Source organism: Saccostrea echinata, unplaced genomic scaffold, assembly GCF_033153115.1.
Source record: "Saccostrea echinata isolate AGI-Se365-2 ecotype Australia unplaced genomic scaffold, CSIRO_AGI_Sech_v1 ptg000036l, whole genome shotgun sequence".
Taxonomy (NCBI): Eukaryota; Metazoa; Mollusca; class Bivalvia; order Ostreida; family Ostreidae; genus Saccostrea; species Saccostrea echinata.
In genome coordinates, this window is record NW_026889785.1 from 9652256 (window position 1) to 9674334 (window position 22079).

Consider the following 22079-nt stretch of genomic DNA (forward strand, 5'->3'; position numbering starts at 1 on the left):
CCCCCTTTTCCCTCATCTCTCTTTAATCACATTGGCCCGTATACATTTTAGAGTTGACATGATTTTATTACAATATGTCAAAAACTGATACACGTATTTTTTTTCTATCAACAAGTTCTTATGTAAATTTAAATTAAACAAAATCTCTCTCTCTCTCTCTCTCTCTCATTACAAGTGTTGAATTCATGATACTGTGTACATCACATAATTTTTATTATGTTAAAGCATATATGTATTTTTTTTTTAAAAAATGAGCATTGCGTTTTTAAAAGTAAATTAGGGCACCGATTTTAAGTTAAAAGCAGGTCATAAAAAGTACCCAAACAACCCCTTTAATAAATGTGACTCTCATTAAAGAAAAACACACGCCTTTCATCAAATAAAATTTGCGTCTGTTTTTAATTCTGGGAACGCCAAGAGAACCGCGCTTAAGCCCTTTGTCAAAGAGCATAAGAATTAAGGTGACGCTTTGGTCCTGATGGGAGGTAAAAGAGTTGACCAAGTTTTTTTTTCGTTCTCCATAGAACATAGCCTTATAAGGAATTGTTTTCTGTTAGCTAATGATTTCACAAATACATACATCCCCTAAAACCACACCCAGTAAACTTACAATGAGTATAAAATATGATACATTTTTGTCTCTCAGTACTATTTGATCCTTTGCGTATACAAACTACGTGAGAATTCTACAAGACTCCAAATATCTGTTTTGAAAACGTCTTATTTTGTGATCATGGCAGAGAAATTTCTGGACATTTTGTAAGTACTTGCTTTGTTTTGTTTTTTATGACCAGATAGAAGATTTGATTGTGAAAATACTACCTCATTTTTTTGTGTTTGTGTATTTTTAGTTTGTTACTTATTACTTGAAAGTAGAGAAGTTTATTTATAATAAATTCACGCAAGTAGCTATTCCCTTTGCGACAAATCTTTAGAGATTTACAATAAAATTGGTTGACAAAAGAATTTGTTTATTTTCTTAAAAAAAATTTCTTCACCGTTAAAAGCGAACAAGCAACTTCGTAATTGTTGTGTTTTTTTCTCGGATATTATTTAAATTTATTTATTTCATTTAATATTTTTTCAGTTTATTATACTTTCCTACAATATTTTTTTTTTCAAAAATTAGAGCAGATATTTTGAAGTGTGCATCTTTCTTTTATTATCTAGGGATGAGAAGCACACATCTAGCCCATCAAGGTCATTTGATGACTTTGAAAAAGAATGGCTCGACTTAGGAACAGATTGGGCACTTCCCATTCTGGAACCGGAGTATTCTCGAATTGATCCCTACTTTGCTCTAACCGGGGATGACGGGACTACCGTGCAGATTAAACAGGAAAATATTATCCCAAGTCAGACCACCACATGTACACCTGTTCAGATCCAAACCATGGCATCCTCCTCTGCCCCTACTACACAGACCACAATTTCAACTCAGATCGACAAAGGCTTAAAAACCCCTAAGACGCAAGTCCAGTCTGAAGGCAGAACCAAAAAAAGAAGACTGAGCGAAACTGAAGACTCGATCTTGTTAACTCTGCTCAGGTAAATTATATAGAAATTCTCATCTTTGCTATTTATGCTTAGTTCTATTCAAATAACTCGTCCGAGATATTTTTTAATTTTGTTATATAATGTTATCGCTAAACTTTAATTCATTGTTATCAAAAAATTAAAAGTTCCACATATTTCCCAATGTCAGTAACTTAATTCTTCTAAAACAGCAAAAATATTGAATCACATTTTTTTTATTCAGAAAAAACAAGGACGAAACTTCTGTGCCAGTTCAAACCTCGCCGCGGCGTTCTGTGCCAGTTCAACAAAAGACGAGAGATCCACGCCAAAAGACAAGACACCCGCGCCAAAAGAAAAAGGAAAACCAGCATGCCATGGAACAATCCATTTTGAAGGCATTTAGGTAAACACACTTTTTTTTAAACCGATATTGTAAATTAAAAAAAAACCTTCATAACTTAATTCAAGAGCGTAGATAGGTCTTTAATGAAGTAAAGGCTCATTGTACGATGAGAAGGCAAGGTCCTGGTAGGAGAATTTTCATATATTTTGGCGAAATTTAATATTAGAACACGAAGAAAGTAATGTAAAAAGTATTCAAAAAATAGCCAGAGAGACAAAATAAAATCAATATTAAATGAACAAGTTTAAGTTTGTTCAGAAATAGTTACCTCATCCACAAAGATGAGGTAAATTCGGATGTGCAGCCATAAAAAGTTAATTGCAAGTTAATTAATTATTGATTAAGTAAACATTCCAAAGACTGAATATTAGAATTCTTGCAAAGAAACTGCCGATTATAATTTATACACAGGTAATCTATATATGAGACTATATCAATGGTAAAAAATATATGAAGTCATATTTATTTTCTACAGTTTTGGTTTTACTTTTCTTTCGGAAAATTTTAAGTGTAGGCACGTGCCTTAAGTGTCTAATGGCAGCTACGCCACTGTTATAAAAATCTATAAAGATTAGAGACTATTATGATTAAACAAATCTTTCTTTATGATTTATTGTAATGTAAAAAACAGCTAAATTTGATTTTAATAATTGATTTTTTATACAGAAAAATTTATGAAAAAAACATATAAAAAGTGTATAATTCTACATCGAGCTTTATTTTTTTATTGTAGAAGAAATAACGCCACAAAATATGCAGCACTTAATAGACGCTGCGCGACACCAGAGGAGCCATCATCCCAACCACTTCATGAGGAATTAGAGGCGGTTGACGAGCTCATTAGTTGCATACAGGCAGATTTGGCACAGACGACTTTTCTCATAACATATGTTAAAGATTACGTGAGAAAAAACTGTAAACGGAGAATACCGCTCCAAACTCTATCATGAGAGATAACTGTTCATTATCTCCATATTTCAGACAAGAAAAACTACATTGTATTTAGTTTTGTTAGTAAAATTCGTTGATAATAATAAGCATTTGAAAATCAATAAATGTACATGTGTATAGTGCAATTACTTTTAATGATCGAGTATAATGATTAACGATTTATATGAATTGTGTTTCCGATTATAATATCTTTGTAATTGTCATAATTAAAAAATAATGAGAAAAAAATAAATTCTCATACATTTGTCCGATTTTCTTATCATGTACGATTTGCAAGGTTGTCACTAAGAATTAAAATAGCAGGGTTCATCAAAGAACTGGGATTCCTCTACTAACAGGGAGTATAGAGGGGTTATCAAAATAATCGAGGGATACTGTCATTATAAGGAAATTTCTCGGCTCCATATTCTTAGAGACAGATGAATTCAATTTTATATTAAAAATTGCCCTGTATATGATAATCTTAGAATACAATAAATCAAATACTATTATATTTAAAAAAAAATCTTGTGTCTTTAAACTAATAAAATTATTAAGGGTTCATATTATCAAAGATATGTTTAAATTGGGAAGATTATTGTTCAGCGCTGAACACAACGAAGATTAGAACAACTAAATTGTTTGTAGCATATAAAAATTGAATTGACGACCTTGGAGTTGAGTTGTATAATTTACCATGTACATTATAATATTTTAGAAAGTATGTTTGAAAAATTGATTTGTCAAATAACCGATGATATTTACAAGTTTAATAAAACTGACCACCTCCATGGGAAAAATGTAAAATACAGAAAATGATGTATAAGATTATACTTACTAAAGCTTTGCTGGTGAATGGAAACATGTCAGTCTAAAACGTTAAAAAGCTGGATTCCAATTTATAGCAAGGCTTAAAATTATCTTAACTGTTATGACCTTGCTGTTGACCTTTTATTTCGGGTTGATGACCTTGAGGTTGAAATCGAAGTCTCAAGGTTAGAAGCTATTGAATGGTATGACCTTGACCTAATATGTATGAAGCGCTTTGAATATTAAATGTTTTGACTTTGACCTATTTTGTTATGAACTTGAATTTGACCTAATATGTTATGACATTGACCTAATATACAAGTTTATGAACCAAGATTTTAATTGATGTATCAAGGTCAGTGACTGTTGAAGGTTATGACCTTGACCAAATATGTCTCAAGGTTTGTGACTGATAAATGGTATGACCTTGACTTTGACCTAAAATGTTATGACCTTGGGCTTTGACCTCCTTGACCTACATAAAGTTATGACCTTGACCTAATTTAAAAAAAAAATGTTGACTGTATAATGTACCCTTTACTACTTAGAAGGCAAGGTAGACTTTGAGCTACCAACCCTGATTGAGTGCGACCATATACCAAACAATCCAGATGAAATACCAACACCTGAAGTCACACTTCATCATGAACATCTCATAGAAATTGCTGGAAACCTTCAACCACTTGATGAAGAATGTCACATTCTTTTGCTGATAGGACGCGATTTGATAGAGGCCCATCATGTTCTACATCAGATCTTTGGTCCACCGAAAGCTCCTTATGCACAACTCAAACTTGGCTGGGTTGTCATCGGAGAAACTTGTCTCAACATGCAACATGCCTCACGTGATCTAAGTGTTAAGAAAACTTACCTTCTACCAACTGGTCAGCCTTCAACTATGAAGCCATACAGCAACAAGTTTGAGGTACTTGTAGGTCAGTCTTTGTCTGATGAGTCGCAGCTATTTATCAGGAGGAAGGACGACAATGAACAAGGCATGTCAATAGAGGATAAAATGTTCTTGCAACAGATGGATAGTGAATTTATCAGAGGCCCTTCAGGAAGTTGGGTGGCCCCACTGCCCTTTCGAGAGAATCGACAACGGTTACCGAACAACAAGGAGCAAGCCATTCAGCGAGCTAAACTTCTTGATGTTAGCCTTAAGAAGAACCCTGTGAAAAAAGGACATTTTCTTACATTCATGGCTAGGATTCTGGACAATCATCATGCAGAAGTTGCCCCAAAGTTGTCTGATGGAGATGAATGTTGGTTTCTGCCCCTATTTGGTGTTTACCATCCCAAAAAACCAGATCAGATTAGGGGTGTGTTCGATTCATCGGCTAAATTTAGGGAGTTACCCTGAATGAAGTCCTTCTTTCAGGACCAGATTTATCAAACAGCCTGCTTGGCATTCTTCTAAGATTTCGCAAGGAAATGGTTGCTGTGACTGCCGATGTGCAACATATGTTTCGCTGTTTTTTAGTAGGAGAGGATCATCGCAACTTCTTAAGATTTTTGTGGCACAAGGATAACGACCTTGACAAAGAAATCATTGAGTATAGGATGAGGGTCCATGTCTTTGGTAACCGGCCCTCACCTGCTGTAGCAACACTCGGACTCGGAAAGGCAGCTGAAGCGGCAAAACCGAACTATGGAGATCACCTTACCAATTTCGTAAAAAATGACTTTTACGTTGATGATGGGTTGACTTCCTGTCCAACCACTGCAGAAGCTGTTCGCATTCTCAAGGATACTCAGAGCGTCTTGAAGGAATTTGATAATCTCCGGCTTCATAAATTTGTCTCCAACAGTCCTGAAGTCATGTCAGCCTTTCCAGTTGAAGACCTAGCATAAAATCTGAAAGACTTGGATTTACAAAGGGAGGGCATGCCTCTGCAGCGCAGCCTTGGTCTAAGCTGGGATGTAAACAATGACACCTTTCTGTTCCAACTATCAAAAGACAATAAACCTGCCACACGAAGAGGTTTACTTTCAACCGTCAATGGGATTTATGACCCTCTAGGCTTTTTAGCACCAGTGACTATCTATGGTAAACTCCTACTCAGGCAACTGATAGCACAGACTCGAGACTTGAATGAGTCTCTCTCTGAAGAACTAACATCTCTATGGAATTCTTGGAAGAATACCTTAGATGCACTTGAAGCCCTGCGTATTCCACGGACACATGTGACAAATCTCAGCAAAGCAGTGACGAAAAAACTTCATGTGTACAGTGACGCATCTGAAAAGGCCATAGCGGCTGTCGTTTATTTGCGCACAACCGATAGTGACGGACAGTGCAAAGTTGGATTCATGTTGGGAAAGGCTAAAGTTGCACCCATAAGTGGACACACTATCCCACGATTGGAATTGTGTGCATCTGTGTTGGCGGTGGAGATTGCACAGTGTGTTCTGAATCACCTGGGCATACAAATAGACTCTGTGAAGTATTACACTGATGGCAAAGTAGTCCTCGGCTACATCTGTAATGAGTCTAGGAGATTCTATATCTATGTTGCCAACAGAGTAGACCGCATAAGGAAGTTTACTACTCCAAGCTAGTGGAATTAAATGTTTACTGATCATAACCCTGCAGTTTTAGCGACGCGATGTCTACCTGCACATGAGTTTCAAGACAGCACTTGGTTACAAGGACCAAAACAACTTCTCGTTATTAAACAGGAGGAACAAAATGAGAATGAACATTCACTCATTAAGCCAGATGAAGATAAAGAGATTCGCCCTATTGTTTCAGCAATGAAAACCTGCACTGCAGACGAAGATGGTGGACAACCATACACTGCAATGACTCAACGATTCCAGCGATTTTCTGCTTGGAGGAAACTTGTGTTGGCCATGAACTTTCTCAGATACATGCTTTTCAAGTTTCAAGGCAAAGACATTGATTCTAACACAGTAACTGAAAGATACCAAGACACAGAGCACTTTGTGATCCGAATGGTGCAGTCTGAGGTGTACTGTGACGAGATTGACTGTATACGACAAGACGAGCCCCTACCTCGACGAAGCCCAATAGCCAACCTTAATCCATTTTTAGATGATCAGGGACTTCTTCGTGTAGGAGGTCGGATAGTCAATTCAAAATTGACCTTGAAAGAGAAGAAACCATTGATTATACCTGGACGCCATCACATAGCAACCCTACTGGTTCGACACTATCAAGAGAATGTCAAGCAGCAAGGGCGTCACTTCACCGAAGGAGCTATTAGGGCTGCTGGACTTTGGATAACAGGGGCCAAACGACTTGTCTCATCGATTATTCATAAATGTATCACGTGCAGAAAACTCGGAGGGAAGACGCAGTATCAGATCATGGCTGATCTACCAGCAGACCGCCTTGACCCATCGCCACCTTTCACAAACGTAGGTGTAGATGCATTCGGACCTTGGGCTGTAGTTTCACGTAAGAGTCGAGGAGGTAGTGCCAACTCCAAGCGCTGGGGAATATTGTTCACATGCTTAACCACAAGGGCGGTTCATATTGAACTAGTTGAGGAAATGAGTTCTTCTGCATTTATCAATGCTGTCAGAAGATTCACCGCCATATGGGGTCAGGTAAAGACCTTCCGTTCTGACCAAGGCACTAACTTTGGTGGGGCCGTAGATGACTTGCGCATTGATGCCAAATACGTCAATGATGCAGCCTTGAAGAAGTATCTACACAACTCTGGTACTGTATGGGTCTTCAATCCGCCCCATGCATCCCACGTGGGTGGGGCACGGGAAAGAATGATCGGTATTACCCGTAAGATCATCAATTCAATGCTGACTGATGCCAGTGGAAAGACCTTAACGCACGATGTGCTGAACACATTTATGGCTGAGGTCTGTGCAATCATTAATTCAAGACCTCTTGTTCCGATATCCACTGACCAAGATTCCCCATTTATTCTGACCCCAGCAATGCTGTTGACACAGAAGACCGAGTATGAGTTAAGGTCAATTCACTAGGAGACTTTGATGGTCGAGACATGTTCAAGGCTGAATGGAGACGTGTTCAAGCTTTAGCTAGTGTATTCTGGTCTCGTTGGAAGAAGGAGTATCTACCGCTACTTCAGAGTCGTAGGAAATGGACCAAGAATCAACGTGACATAGCCGAAGAAGATGTAGCTCTTATAAAAGACAAGACTGTTGAACAGAACTGCTGGCCTATTGGCTTAGTTGTGAAAGCCTTCAAAAGTTCTGATGATCATGTGCGAAAGGCTGAAATTCGTACCATTGTGAATGGAAAGCCTACAGTGTATATCAGACCAGTCGTTGACATGATACTTCTCATTGAATGTGAAATTGTATAAGTCTGAGAATGTGTTGACAGACTATTTAAGACTGTTATCGAGAGATTATTGATTTTTGTCATACTCTTAATACAGCAGTTTGTAATTTTGATAGTGAAATCTTGAGATTTCAAACGGGGAGTGTTCTGTCTAATTTTTAATATTTTCATCTCTTTAGAATTTATGTTGTACTATTACGTCAGTTAGACTGAGTACAATACGAATTTTTATTGAATGTGTTTAAGTACGAGTTAATTTTCTGTGTTTGTGCCGCCATACTGTCACGGCGAGGTTTTACTCCTGGTTGAATGTTTGTAATCCACGGTGTAAGTAGTTTAAAGTTTTTACACACTGTTTATTCTTCAGATTATGTTATCGCTTACCTATATCTCTATTGTCAGCTATGCTAATTATTGCAGTTCTGCATAATTTTAGATAATGTTTGTGCCATGTGCTTAAAGTATGGTGTGCTATTCATGTCATCTTATATAGTCGATAGTAATTAAGTCTGTATTTGTCTTAAAAATATATTTTATACATGGAATTTGATACAGTTGATCAGAGTATAGTTAGTTAATGATTTATAAGAGATATTGCTTGTCTGTGTAATTTTTTTTTAAATTAAGTGAATCATGTTTTGAGAAATTTTTCTATGGAAAGCAGTACCTGTCATTACTTACTTTGGTGTTGTTTTATTGTAGCTTTTTACCAGACGCACGTTCACATGCGCACTTGCACATGCAAGTGAGGGTTAACTATCTGTCAAATAAAACTTTCTAAAGGAACTGAGTGACTTTTTATTGTGGCAGAATACTGGGGTTTCCATTTCCTCTGTTAGTATCCGCTGAATATGCTCTGTCATCATTATTTTTAATAAACTCTTGAACATACTATGGGCTTTTCTAGAGACACCAAACAGCTTCCTGTTCGTGAGTAGTTCTGTGGGTTATTTGAAGTCTCATCTAAGGTTTTAAGAAAGTTCTCCCACCGTGCAATATCTATTTCTGACATCTTATTTATCCAAATCTTCATGTTCTTTCTGAGATTTGTGATGTCATTTTTTTCAAATGTTGCATTCAACACTGCAGGCTGACTTGTTTGAATGCTGATAGTGCCATCCGATCTTTGACTGAAAAAGCTTCCATGTATTACTTTCCAAGAATGATCCACATTTTTGCGATAAAAGATGTCGACATCCCCGTTTTCCTCGATCAGTCTTGATCTGTTATGAATATAAATGTAGAAATTTTAGTTTGTTTTCCATTCGAAATAATTAGAGTTTAGATGTAACCTATGTCATATTATTTGTTTTGGAGAGTAAAATAAGTAATCCAAGCATAGCGCAATGGTTAGAGCATTTGTTTCAGATTCGCAGAGTGTGGAGTTCATAACATTAAATGTAACATGATATTAACAATACATACATCGATCAGTATTTTGAGTTTTATTTACTTCCAAAGTGAAAAAACTAGAGGATATGTTTGTGAAACACTGTTGCCACCGTATGGCAGCTTATAGTGAAGGTGAAAGTTTTCTCAAATGTAAGTCAAACTCCAAGGTAAAAAGATCAAAAATGTTGTTATTCAAAGAAAGGACTGGTCCCAACGAATATAACTTTTATGTTGCACATGTGGTTACCGTTTTCTTTACTCAGGTGACCTATTGCTAGTCGTCGTGTGTTAACATTTGAACATTTTCAGCCTCTTCTCTGAAATCGCTCAACCAAATTCAACCAATTTTGGTATAAAGCATCTATGGGTGAAGGTATTTACTGTTTATTATTATTTTATACTGACTTGTTCCTGTTAAAATGAAAATAATTTACAAAATCGTTTTTTGGATGTTTCATTTTATTTATGTTTTTCGTTGCATTGTGCCTCTTAATAATATAATACTTTGATTTTTAACATACCTGGTCTGATATTCCAGTCTGATAACTGGGAGTAAGGAGGACAGGCCCATGTGTCAACAATGGTGTCTTGTAGTGATAAGTAGCAGGCAAGTCAAGGGGGTACACGGACTTCACAGAATCAAAGAGGGAGGAATGGACATCTGACGACCACTGACCTCCACATAATCTCAGCTAGATGTGCTTGAAACTATGGACGTTAAACAAGTGTAGACTATACAGTGTATCTTGAAGGTAATCAAAGTAAATAAATTAGGAATTAAAAATATATCCCCACAACCATAATATATTGATGGTTTTTAAAGCACAGACTGTGTCACTTTAAAAATAGGCAATTTTTACTTTTTAACACCCTTCAATTTATGGCATGTTTTACCATTTTGTTTGTCTAAAACCTTAAAATTTAATTCCTCAACGCCTTATGACTTTCCCTTTAAGTTCCCTGTTAAATTCATGTCTTGCACAATCAAGTGCCTGTAAGTGAACTTTTCTGTATACCACAAGTTTTACTAGTAAATAATTTCGTAAGTTCTATTGTCGAAACAATGACCTTGTCAGTAAATAAAGTCTTTCATTAACTTGATTCTGACTGATGTTTTTCACTCCTCCATAGCACCTAATCCAACCTCTGATGTTTTAGATGTCCGCGTTTGCTCTGCTCCTGATTTGTATTGTATTGTTGTGTGGACTTTTGATCTTGTTTACTGTTTTGAAAATAGTAAACACTTTCCTTTGTTATTTTTGTTGCAACAATCTCACAAACGTCAAGTTCCATTGGACAGTAACCTTTTCATAGGCTTAAAGGCATATTTTTTTTGTTTGGGGGGGGGGGGGGGGGGCAATATGAAAGCGATGGAAATGAAGTATTTATTGTACCTGTCCCATCATTGTTATAAGTTTTGCCTGATCCCTAAGGTGCAAGAGAAGTAAAAAAAAAAAACAAAAAAAAAAACAGTATTCCTCTGTTGCTTTATTTAGTGCTCTGCAGCTCTACAGAGGTGATTCCTGTAATATACTAGTGTAGCATCTGTCTGCATCATTGCAATCACTACAGCTTTCTCTCTATCTGTGACAAAAACGCAGAGGGATTTCCTGTTAGTATTTGGCACTAACCTGCAAAATCTCCGAACATTAAGATGGATTTGTCAGTTTTTTCGGTCATGAATATTGAATACCTTTCTCTCTATCTGTGACAAAAAACGCAGAGGGATTTTCTGTTAGTATTTGGCACTAACCTGCAAAATCTCCGAACATTAAGATGGATTTGTCAGTTTTTTTCGGTCATGAATATTGAATACCTCAGGAATTTTATGGACTGCTTTTTTTTTAAAACCTTTAAAATCCCTAACTGATACAAAGAAGCACCAATCAAATATGTGTCATTTTTGAACGTGATTATGCCTAAGAATATGGCATCTACATGCATTTCATTCACAACATTTCAATATCAATATATCAATAAGTTATATCCCATAGTTAATTAAATACAAATAAAATTATTAAATATTTACCAGAATCTGGATCATTAATGAAGTCAGCTATTTGCTGATCCATTTCACACACAACCTTTCTGCCTTTCCAATTGACTGTGACTTTTGCGGTGGAAGAAAAAGGATTCAATTCAATGATGTCTCTCTCTCTCTCTCTCTATATATATATATGAAATCTAAAGAAATTCAACTTTATAGTGTTTTTTAATATGACATAACGTAGGTAAGAACTTGAAAATTCTTACATTTCAATTATCTACCCCTTCCCCTTCATTCCTTCTACCCTTTTCCCCTGGACAAAAGTTTGGGTTCGGGAAGAGGGAATCTCTTTGCTCATCTCTGACTGTCAATAAATCTCCGGTAATTTCCACCAGATTACTGTTAAAAATCTTTTTAAAACTTGGTAACAATTTGAAACATAAATAACGTGCAATTAAAATACAATTAAAGTAAAAATTCTAAGTGCCTTACTTAGTGAATCTTAGCTAAGCATATTACTTCTTGCTTAAAATATAACGTCACAATAGTGTGACATCATAGCGGGGATTGACGATATTTTATCTCCCGTTTTACGTCACCAAAAACATCATCATCGTCTGAATATGGCAGAGGAAATACGTAAACCGAACTGGACAATGGAAGAGTGTTTGCATCTCAAGCGCTTGTTCAATGATAAGAAGAAAATTTTGAGGGCTAAATTCGGCGCCGGACTGACCACTCAAAAGTAGAGAGAAATTTTGAAATCCATAATTGATAAAATTAATGCTGCCAACCCTTCAACAGTCCGAACTGTTGAAGAAGTTGAATAGAAGTGGCATAACATTCATATGAAGGGACGGGGGAGATTGATTGATTGTATGTTGTTTAACGTCCCTCTCGAGAATTTTTCACTCATATGGAGACGCCTGGGACGGGGGAGAAATATCTGACTTCAGAAGTTTGCAGAAAACAGGTTCGTGAAATGTTGAACGTTATAGATACGAGTGATATGAGGGCGATAATGTGGTATAAGCACTATTCTTACAGTAACCGCGGGATTCTAAAATTTGATATTTTAAGAGACCCATATTTTGTTAAAGAAATTAAGGACCCTCTCTACACCAGTGCAAAATGTTTTTTGAAGACTGAGAAAATTATATTGAATAAAGGTGTAAATATTGAGCTTATCTATCTAATTTTCAATATATGGTGCGTGGCATTTACCCCCAGGAAAAATGTTCAAACAAAATACAGTATTTATGAACAGAAATCACTGTTGATTCCTTCGTTGGAGACATTATATGCAAATAACATGTTCACCTAGATTATCTTTGCCTTTGAAAATGTTAAGAATACTTGAATTGATTACAATTTCAGTAATATACTGTAAATTTCTATTTATTGGAATTAAGATGTAAGGGCAGATCACTCCAACTGCAGAAAAATACCATAGAATCAGAACTCTTTAGTGTGCAGTGTAGAGAGGTTTCTTAATTTATCAACCACCGAAGTTATGCTGTACAATAAGCCTTTTTGGATCGTTTTAATTCAACTGACAAATAATACGAAACGAGGGTATAAAACAAATAAAGTTACTTTCGAAAAGTAAGTGAAATTTCAGCAGATCTCGGAAAGTTTACGGATTCTCGGAAGACCTTTGGTAATAATGAAGATTGTTTATATGTGAAATTTAAATACATAGGAACAGAAGATAAATATAATTCTAAATCATTTGATTTATGAGTATATTATTTGCCAGTGAAGGTACCCAATGCTAGAATATGCATGCCTTTATCCCCCCCCCCCCCCGGCCAACCCAGTTTTGTCAGTATAAAGTGACAAAGTGACCCATACATATACAGAGTAGTTTTTGCTTTACACACCACGAAGACATTATTTTGTCACAAACTGTCAGAGATTCCAAACAAATGCGCAGATTTCAAATTACGAATTTTTCAGTAAACAGAAAAAAATATTTATTACATTCACGGAACAATCAACTGAAAAATAGGTTTACGTGCCATATAATTAAATTATTGTATCAAAATCCAACTACATGTAGGAAACTTTTTAGCTTTATGCATGTATGTACATAATGCATGACCAATTGTGTGATGATATAACATTCAACAAAAAGGGGGGAGGCGGATCAAGAGAATAGAATGAGGTCGGACTAAATTCCATCATTCCTGGAAAAGGAATTAGTGTCAGGCTGTAACAAATTAGCAAGTCATGATGAAAATATCTTTAAGAATGATACAATTGCATCCAAGATATCTTTTTGATAAAATATATCGCTTATTAAATTATGGATTTTTTTTCTTTTTTAAAATATAAAAAATGAAATGAGTAAATTTACACAGGTAGGGGACCGGCAGAGAAACCTTCAAGTGCATTGTCACAAGCTGTTGAAGAGGTAATTGGAGAGGAAAATGTTTCCATCTGGAATATCTGGGGCTTTCGATTCCTCTTTGATGACGTTTAACACTTTCAACAGTGGTATGGAAGACATCCCATATTCTCTGCGAGGGCAAGACTTTTTTAAGAGTCAGTCAACTATATTACTGATTTATCTCGATATCGCCTGTTCATAACTGTTTTTTTTTATAGTAGTAAAGCCATTTGGAGGTCTAATTGAATTCTTAAATTTTTTTTTTTAAACAGTCGAGTGGTGGAGGATTTTCAGCTTGATCCACAACTCCCAACATACACGAGTCACACCATTGTCCAAGAAGACGTGTCTTTGGGTACCTCAGCCTTCCAAATACCGTCAACTTCTCCAAGAGAAACCACTACAGTTACATACAACTTAGCCAGAGAGAAACTTCAATTTGAAATTGAAAACCTCCGTCTGAAGAATGCCCTTCTGAGACAACAATAGAAAGATTTCAATAAAAAAGACATGAAAATTTAATTTAATGTTTACTGAAAATAATTTAGATTCAATAATGGAAATATTATCATAAATAAGTGTTAACTCTAGAAATGATTCATTGTGATATGGTTTCTGTATGCTCTACCATCCAAATTGTCAGGGACACGGCTGTTATTGTCAGCATCATCATCATCACTGCCTTGTCAAAATCATCGTCACTTTCTCCATCCTCATCAATGATTGGCATGTTGAGCAATTTCGCTAAATTATGAAGTACGGCGCAAGCCATTGTAATCCTGCAAGCCCTCTCTGGACGAATCCTCATCTCAGAATGTAGTACGTGAAACGTCTTTTCCATCGTCCTATGGTTCTCTCCACAATGCATCTTGTCACCTTGTGTGAACTATGAATGAAAAATAATGGATTAATGAAGCATGAAACAAGGAAAATAATGGGCGGGTCGGGTTCTAACTGGAATATGCATATCAAATTTTTAAATCAGTAATTTTCTACGAAAGTAATGTTTTCACTTTTCAGTGTACTTTTTAGTTAATTTTGTTGAATTCATTTATTCCTGAGTCAAAAGTAAAAATCAATATTGTCAGGGCCGTAGGAAACAATTTCAGGTTATCAGCGTAAATTAGATTTGAACATATATCAGTGTCGTTTACCTTCCCTCGTCGTCAGAACCACTCAATATTGCATACGCGCTTACTTATATGACTTATACAATCCGTTTTTTTTCTTAAACTTCAATATGCCAACAAAGGAATTGACGCGGTTAATATAAGTAATATTCTTAATCACTTGTATTCCACCATATTTCAAGTTAAAGACTACACCTTGTATTTCCTACAAATATACATCGACTATTGCTTCCAAACTTTTTAATTACAAAAAAACTTTACAGGGCCTGGATATCGAATATCTGAAACATAATCCTCCATCGTGTTCATGTTCTTCTTCGCCCTATAACTATAGTCCTGCTGGACACGTTATTACTGGTGACGTTAATATAGTTAATAATGAGGACCTTAGATCACTAATTTTAAAAGGTCCTAAATTTAGGGAACCCCGATCCTTCAACTGGCGTCGGAATTTCATAAATATTATGGATTCTGTAGAGGACTACGCCAGGCGATGGGCCAGACATGAAAAAGAAGACCTTGACACTTTGTCAGAATGGATTAAATGTATCAGATGTATGTTAAAATCACGCATTAAAAGATTAAGGGGCAATATGAGAACCATCTATCCTTCTGTATTCAATAATCAAGAAGTGAAAAAAGAATTAGATAGATTACATGATCAGTACGTACTGGTCCCAGCTGACAAAGCAGGTAACAACATTGTCTTTGTTTGTAAGGCTCATTATATTAAATGTATTTTAGAGCAACTTGGATTTAATTCTACAAGTGGTAATCCAACTTATACTCGTAGTTCCCTTTCTAAGGAAGAAATTCTTCAAAATCATATGTCAGTTTTGAATATTTTTAATATTCCAAACAACCAAAATGAATTCGAATTACCATATTTATATTGGATTCCGAAACTTCATAAAAATCCTTATAAACAAAGATACATAGCGGGTTCCAGTAAATGTTCAACCAAGCCTCTTTCTTTACTCCTCACTAAGATATTAACAGTGGTGAAGGAGAAACTTCAAGAGTACTGTGCAACAATATATTCGAGAAGTGGTGTAAATCAGATGTGGATACTTAAAAATTCCAAGGAACTTTTGGAAAATTTGAAATCGCAAGATTTTACCAAAATCAACAGCTTAAAAACTTATGACTTTTCTACTTTATACACAACCATTCCCCACGATAAATTAAAGTCCAGGCTTTTTGATATAATTGACAGCTGCTTTTTCAATAAAAATGGAACTCGTAAATATACTTACCTTGTCATTGGTCATTTGTAAAATTATTTTGTTAAAAAACATTCTGATTGTACACACAAGTACTCTGAAGTTGACATTAAAAAGATGCTTGAGTTTCTGATTGACAATATCTGTGTGGTTTTTGGAGACCAGGTCTTCCAACAATCTATTGGAATTCCCATGGGTATCAATTGCGCCCCGTTATTAGCAGACATTTTTTTGTATTCATATGAAGCAGAATTTGTCCAAAATCTTGTACGTGAAAAGAAGAAAACACTTGCTGTGGCCTTCAACTCGACATTTAGATATATCGACGATGTATTGTCAATTAACAATTGCAATTTTCATTATGTCGATATGATATATCCTGGTGAGCTTGAGATAAAAGATACCACAGAGTCCGACACATCTGTTTCATATTTGGATATTTTACTTGAAAAAGACGTTAATGGTAATCTAACAACCAAGCTTTATGATAAACGTGATGACTTTAACTTTTCAATCGTCAACTTCCCTTACTTATGCAGCAATATACCTTCATCACCTGCATACGGGGTATATATCTCTCAGTTGATTCGATACGCAAGAGCATGCTCTACGTATGAACAATTTCTTAAACGAGGTAAATTATTGACAAACAAGTTGATGAAACAAGAATATCAGCTGTCTCGTTTAAAGTCATCATTTCGTAAGTTCTATGGTCGATACAATGACCTTGTCAGCAAATACAATTTATCATTGAGTCAAATGCTGACTGACGTTTTTCATACTTATTGTTAGGCCATTATTTACACACTAAATTGTCGACGGATTTTTCCGTTATTTCCCGATCATGACAAGGAGCACACGGCGGGTGTGACCGGTCGGCAGGGGATGCTCACTCCTCCATGGCACCTGATCCCACCTCTGATGTTTAGAGGTCCGTGTTTGCTCTGCTCCTATTTTGTATTGTTTAATGGACTTTTGAGCCTGAATACTGTTCGTTATCTCCATGTATTTCATTGTATTAGTGGACATATGCATGATTGACCATGGGTTTCTGAGAAAAAGTTTTCTTATGGTCTTGGGATTTTAACACGACTTAAAGGGTTTTTATCACGCATCTAAATTTCTTAAAATTGAAACACTATTGTATTTTTGAAACATATAATTATCGTTTAATTTTAAAATATGTTGAAAACGGCCGTAATTAGACGATAAAACGCCCGTAATATAGGGTCCTCTAAATAAAAATCTCCACTAATTAGATAGGGGTCACGTGGTACTGAAACGTCATAGGTGTCAATGGTCAATAGAACTCGTAAAGCTTATCGTCAGGAAAAAATAAGAGAATACAGATCACCCCCCCCCCCCCCAAATCCGACGCATGTTTTCTATCATAGTAAAATAGTAATAGAATATTATAGTAGGTAATGATTAATAGGAAACCTGTGTTGATAATAATGATTTAAAGTTACAGTTTCTGGACACATTTGTAATAAATTATTTCCCATGATGTTGATAACTTTTTTCTTACAAGATTTATTCTTAAATCGCTTGTAATAAATGAGAAAATCAACGACCGTGAAATTTATAAATAAACCTGAAGTGTGCTGACATAGAAAACCGTGAAATTAAAAGAACACATGGAATGAAATAATTTTACAGTATACATGTATGATTAAATAAACGCATATTTACCCATTGTATCTTCTTTCCTGTTGGGTTGCAGGGTTAAGGAATGGAGTCGGTAACCAGTTCTTACAAGGATAGCCACTGTCGCCGTGTAGGTGACATTTAACAGGAATTATTCCGGGTATTTGAAATAATTGACTTGTGCCACTTTCTCGCAAAATTCTTGTGTCATGTGTTGATCCAGGCCATTTAGCGACTATGTCCAGTATATGGCAATGTGCATCGATGACAATTTACACATTAATACTATTGTAGTTTTTGCGATTTACGAATTCTTCCTCATTAAATGTAGGACGCAGTATCCTAACATGGGTCCCGTCGATAGCGCAAAGCACTACCGGAAAATTGGCAATTGCGTGAAAGTCTGTTTGATGCCGGTGAATTGTCTGACCGTCAGTGGGAAATTTCATATACCTTCGTATGATATGCGGTCGAGTTAAGGCTGTAGAAATCCTCTGAACAATTCTGGACACAGTTGATTGGTGAATTCCGAAGTCATCCCCGTTACATAACTGCATTTTTCCTGTTGCGAAATAGCAAAGAGCTATCATGACTTGTAAATTAGTTGGTATGCTATAATTTCGACTTGTTGCTAGTGAAACGAAATCGTCAATTAGCGTTTTGATATGTTCAATTCCTTGTCTGTCAAACGATAGCGTGTGATAAGCCCTACACGGCTACACCATTATATTCTGTAAAGGGATCTAATCTCTGCTTAAAAACGCGGCGTTGTCTTTGCTGTCTGGCAGCCATATTGCTATGGTAAGTAAAATCCTTAAAAACTTGAGACAAGGTGGGGTGTTGTTTAACTTTAAGCATAGTCTAAGACATATAAGTAAGAATAAGTAGCATCATGCAATCCACTTGCAACGCTAAGTGACGTGCTAAGTAAAAAAAACGTCACTCTACTTAGCGTAAATCGACACGTAAGAATATGCATAGCAGAATAAGAATTTTTACGCATACGAACCCAGATATTAATCTGTTAATATATCCCGGTGACATAAAACAATGCATGCGACATTGCGGGCGCGGATTTTATTTTTCAACAACCTAATTATAAGTAGCCTTTCACAGACCATTTACTTCAGTAAAAACACAAACATTTTAGACTCCACTCTCTTTCCAAAGAACCATTCACGGTAGCTCAGTCGGTAGAGCGCTCACTCCGTGATCGGGAGGTCGTGAGTTCGAATCTCGGCCGCGACTGACTCAAGTCGATAAAAAAAGGGTAGCAACTGTTCCTTCGCCATGCGCTCGGCACTTTGAAGTGAAAGTTGCGGGTCCTTCCGATGAGACCTTAATAACTGAGGGACCGTGTCACGGCAGGCGTTGGCAGGATAAAGATCCCTCACTGCTCAATGGCTCCGAGTGCCGAGTAAAGGTCCATTCGAAGCCCTTCGACGGTATATGGTGTCATCTCTATATGAGTGAAAAATTCTCAAGTGGGACGTAAAACATACAATCAATCAATCTTTCCAAAGAAGGTTGTTGAAAACCCCCAACCCACCCGCCACTGCATTTCTTCTCTTTTGACACTCTTTATTAATATTCTACATGAATGTTAAATACTTAAAAAAAAAATTGTAAATCCGCAGAAAGGCACGGCTACTTAAAACTTTCATATCATATAACCGACCGCCTCCTGGCGGCCGGTAATGATCTTGGACATACAAGAATGGGGAACCCTTATAAACTTGGACGGTTTGTATTGCTTTAACCAAACGGGGAGAGGGGGGTTCCGTCAATGATACTCTATTAATAGGAATCATTCGTCGTATTTTTGACGTCAGGTGTCGCCGGTGTACTTGAGGTGGTTACGTAAACAATTTCATCACCGCAGTGCTTGTAACAATGTTAACAAATGGACGTGTCCTCGAACTGAATTTGACGGACCTAAACCGAGGGGCTGAATCGATCTTTAGAGGAGCTGTCACAACCGGGAGTTGTGAATCTTTGAATCTCTGAATCTTTGGTAATTATTCTCTGTAAATAATAAACATTCATGAAAACCTTGTAAGAAATATCGAGTGTAATATGCCTATATGAGGAAGATATAATTCACTGTAACGAGTTTACAATAGGTATTTTTGTATATGGTCAGATGCATTTATCATATTAACCTACACAAACACTAGATTTAAATGGAATTAATACATGATACGAATGCTTATGGATATATTTTGTGATTTATTCTTGTTTAAATGACAATTATCGCACAGGTCATGTAGGCCTATACTGGTTACATTTCGTTTTTGTTGTTGAAGAGCAACGTCCCGAATGATCATCCAGGGTAATGTGCAACGTGATTAATTAACTGCATGGCAAAAACAAAACTAAACATTCATTTTTAATTTTTTAAGATCTTTTCTTAATTCAGTTCTTGGACTGTTCATTTGTGAACAGGTTTGTTCTTGATTTTGTTTCATTTTCTTGGTTAATCGTTGCCACCTTTTCCTATATTTATGAACTTCTTTCTTTGCTATTCTTAATTCCTCTTCTAGCTTTTTATTTTTTCTATAAATTTTAAGCCGTTCACGCTTTGTATTCTTTCCTCTTTGTGTATTGCCATGTGCAGAGGACCAAGGTGGCGTCAAAAAAAATTGGAGTTTTTGCTGTTTTCTGTTTTTGTTTTCTTTTTTCCTCTCTCCATTTCCTGTGCAGTTTCCTAGCAGCCTTCTCACTTAGGCTCTTAATAGACGGCCGCTCCCCCTTTTCTTTCCTCTTCTGATATCTTAATCTTTCTTTTTCTAGGTATTGTGCATGCTTATTAGGATCCGATTTTAACCGCGCCCTGTATTCCCTTGCCCTCTCTGCTGCTGTCTTCCCCATCTTTACAAAAAACTGATGCTTTCTTCAAAAGTTCTAATTTATCTTTAAACAGTAAGTAGTCAGAGCCCTATGTGTCCATCCACCTTGTCTCTAATTGTCTTTTGTAAAATTCAGACATGTGCCACTGCACTTAATTTAAGGTTTCTTCGTGATGTTTATCAAAGAGGATTATTTCTTTTTCGGTTTTCAAAATTTCTTTTTTCAGCAAATCCATGTCATTCTATTAAAAGAAATCATTTAATTGTAATGAATTTAACTTTTTTTAAACTTATAAACCTTTTAAGTCAGTTTAAAGTATTTTATTCATAGAATTTCCATACCGTCACACAGAGCTCCGTACCGCTATTGTTACTGATATTCCGGTACGGAATGTGATGGTATGGAATTTTTTACATTGACCCAGAATGTTTTTAAATCTTCTGTCCTAACATAAGGAATTTGTATAAATTAGGTAGCTTGTAAACTATTTTAACTGTTTAATTATAAGTGCTGGTTGATTGGAGCTTAATACTCACATTCATGCAGAAAAAAATGTTCAGTACAGAAAATTTAATTGACTACATATGAAAAATAGCCTCTTACATGCAGTTTTTCACCGGCAGCCATCATGAAGAATGTATAACGTGATTCACGAAAGTTACATTGGCGGGAAATATGCAAATATGGTTCATGAGTGTATCATAAGTGCAGAAAATAGGTGTGTTGCGGTATGGAACACATTTTAAAGAACAAAACTTTTTTATTTAAAAAAAAATCAGGAGCGGTGTTTACACAACATACATTGTGTTGTAAAACTTGGGTCATTTTCAATATTAATATGCACTTTGAATTTAGATCCATTAATAGCATATTTATGAGCTATGTATGTAAGTTTTAATCTGATCTTGAATAGGACATTACCTTCACGCCATTGTGATAAGGTAATCTGGTTTGTATTTTTCAATACGAAGTTTAGGGGGGTATATTGGAATCAGCTTGTCCGTCTGTCTGTCTGTCCGTCTGTCTGTAGACGAGATTTTGTCCGGACCATTTCTTAACTGTTGCAAGGATTTGTTTGAAAATTTGTACACTTATTTTTCCCCATATGAAGGTGTGCACCTGGTATTTTCAACATTATTTTCAACATTATTTGATAATTGTTCTGCATTTTACAGGTTTCTTTTTTTTCATTTTTATTGACTTAGTCATTTCGGGTTCATGTCTAAGGTTTGAGACATAGAATCTAGAACATATGTACAAAAATGTGAACTGCAGCTTAAAACAACTCATTAGAACTAAAAAAAAAATCACGAAGTATGAAAAACAGTTTTTACATTACACAGCAGATAGTGTAAATCCATTTGTCCCTTGGGAGTAATGAGTGGGCATGCATCCAGTTAAAGATTAATTAATAAGTTCAGTGTGGGAAGCTGTTAGGACATCTCTGATCAAGCAGGTCTTATCTATATCTCCTGGGAATTGGGCAGAAAGAAATAAAGAGTT

The 22079-nt window shown here is 35.9% G+C and overlaps 2 protein-coding genes across 2 annotated transcripts; both read left to right on the forward strand.

The window, feature by feature from the left end:
• Positions 1–5548: 5548 nt before the first annotated feature.
• Positions 5549–6223, forward strand: LOC133200006 (uncharacterized). The gene has a single exon (XM_061335778.1). The coding sequence runs from the start codon at positions 5549–5551 to the stop codon at positions 6221–6223; it is 675 nt and encodes a 224-aa protein (XP_061191762.1).
• Positions 6224–6232: 9 nt separating this feature from the next.
• On the forward strand, positions 6233–7633 carry LOC133200007 (uncharacterized). The gene has a single exon (XM_061335779.1). It carries the CDS (start codon positions 6233–6235, stop codon positions 7631–7633), a length of 1401 nt encoding a protein of 466 aa, XP_061191763.1.
• The last annotated feature ends 14446 nt before the right edge of the window (positions 7634–22079 follow it).

Excerpts from the sequence above, each read along its gene's own strand:
- LOC133200007 (XM_061335779.1), top strand. The coding sequence starts at position 6,233 with ATGTTTACTGATCATAACCCTGCAGTTTTAGCGACGCGATGTCTACCT.
- LOC133200006 (XM_061335778.1), top strand. The coding sequence starts at position 5,549 with ATGCCTCTGCAGCGCAGCCTTGGTCTAAGCTGGGATGTAAACAATGAC.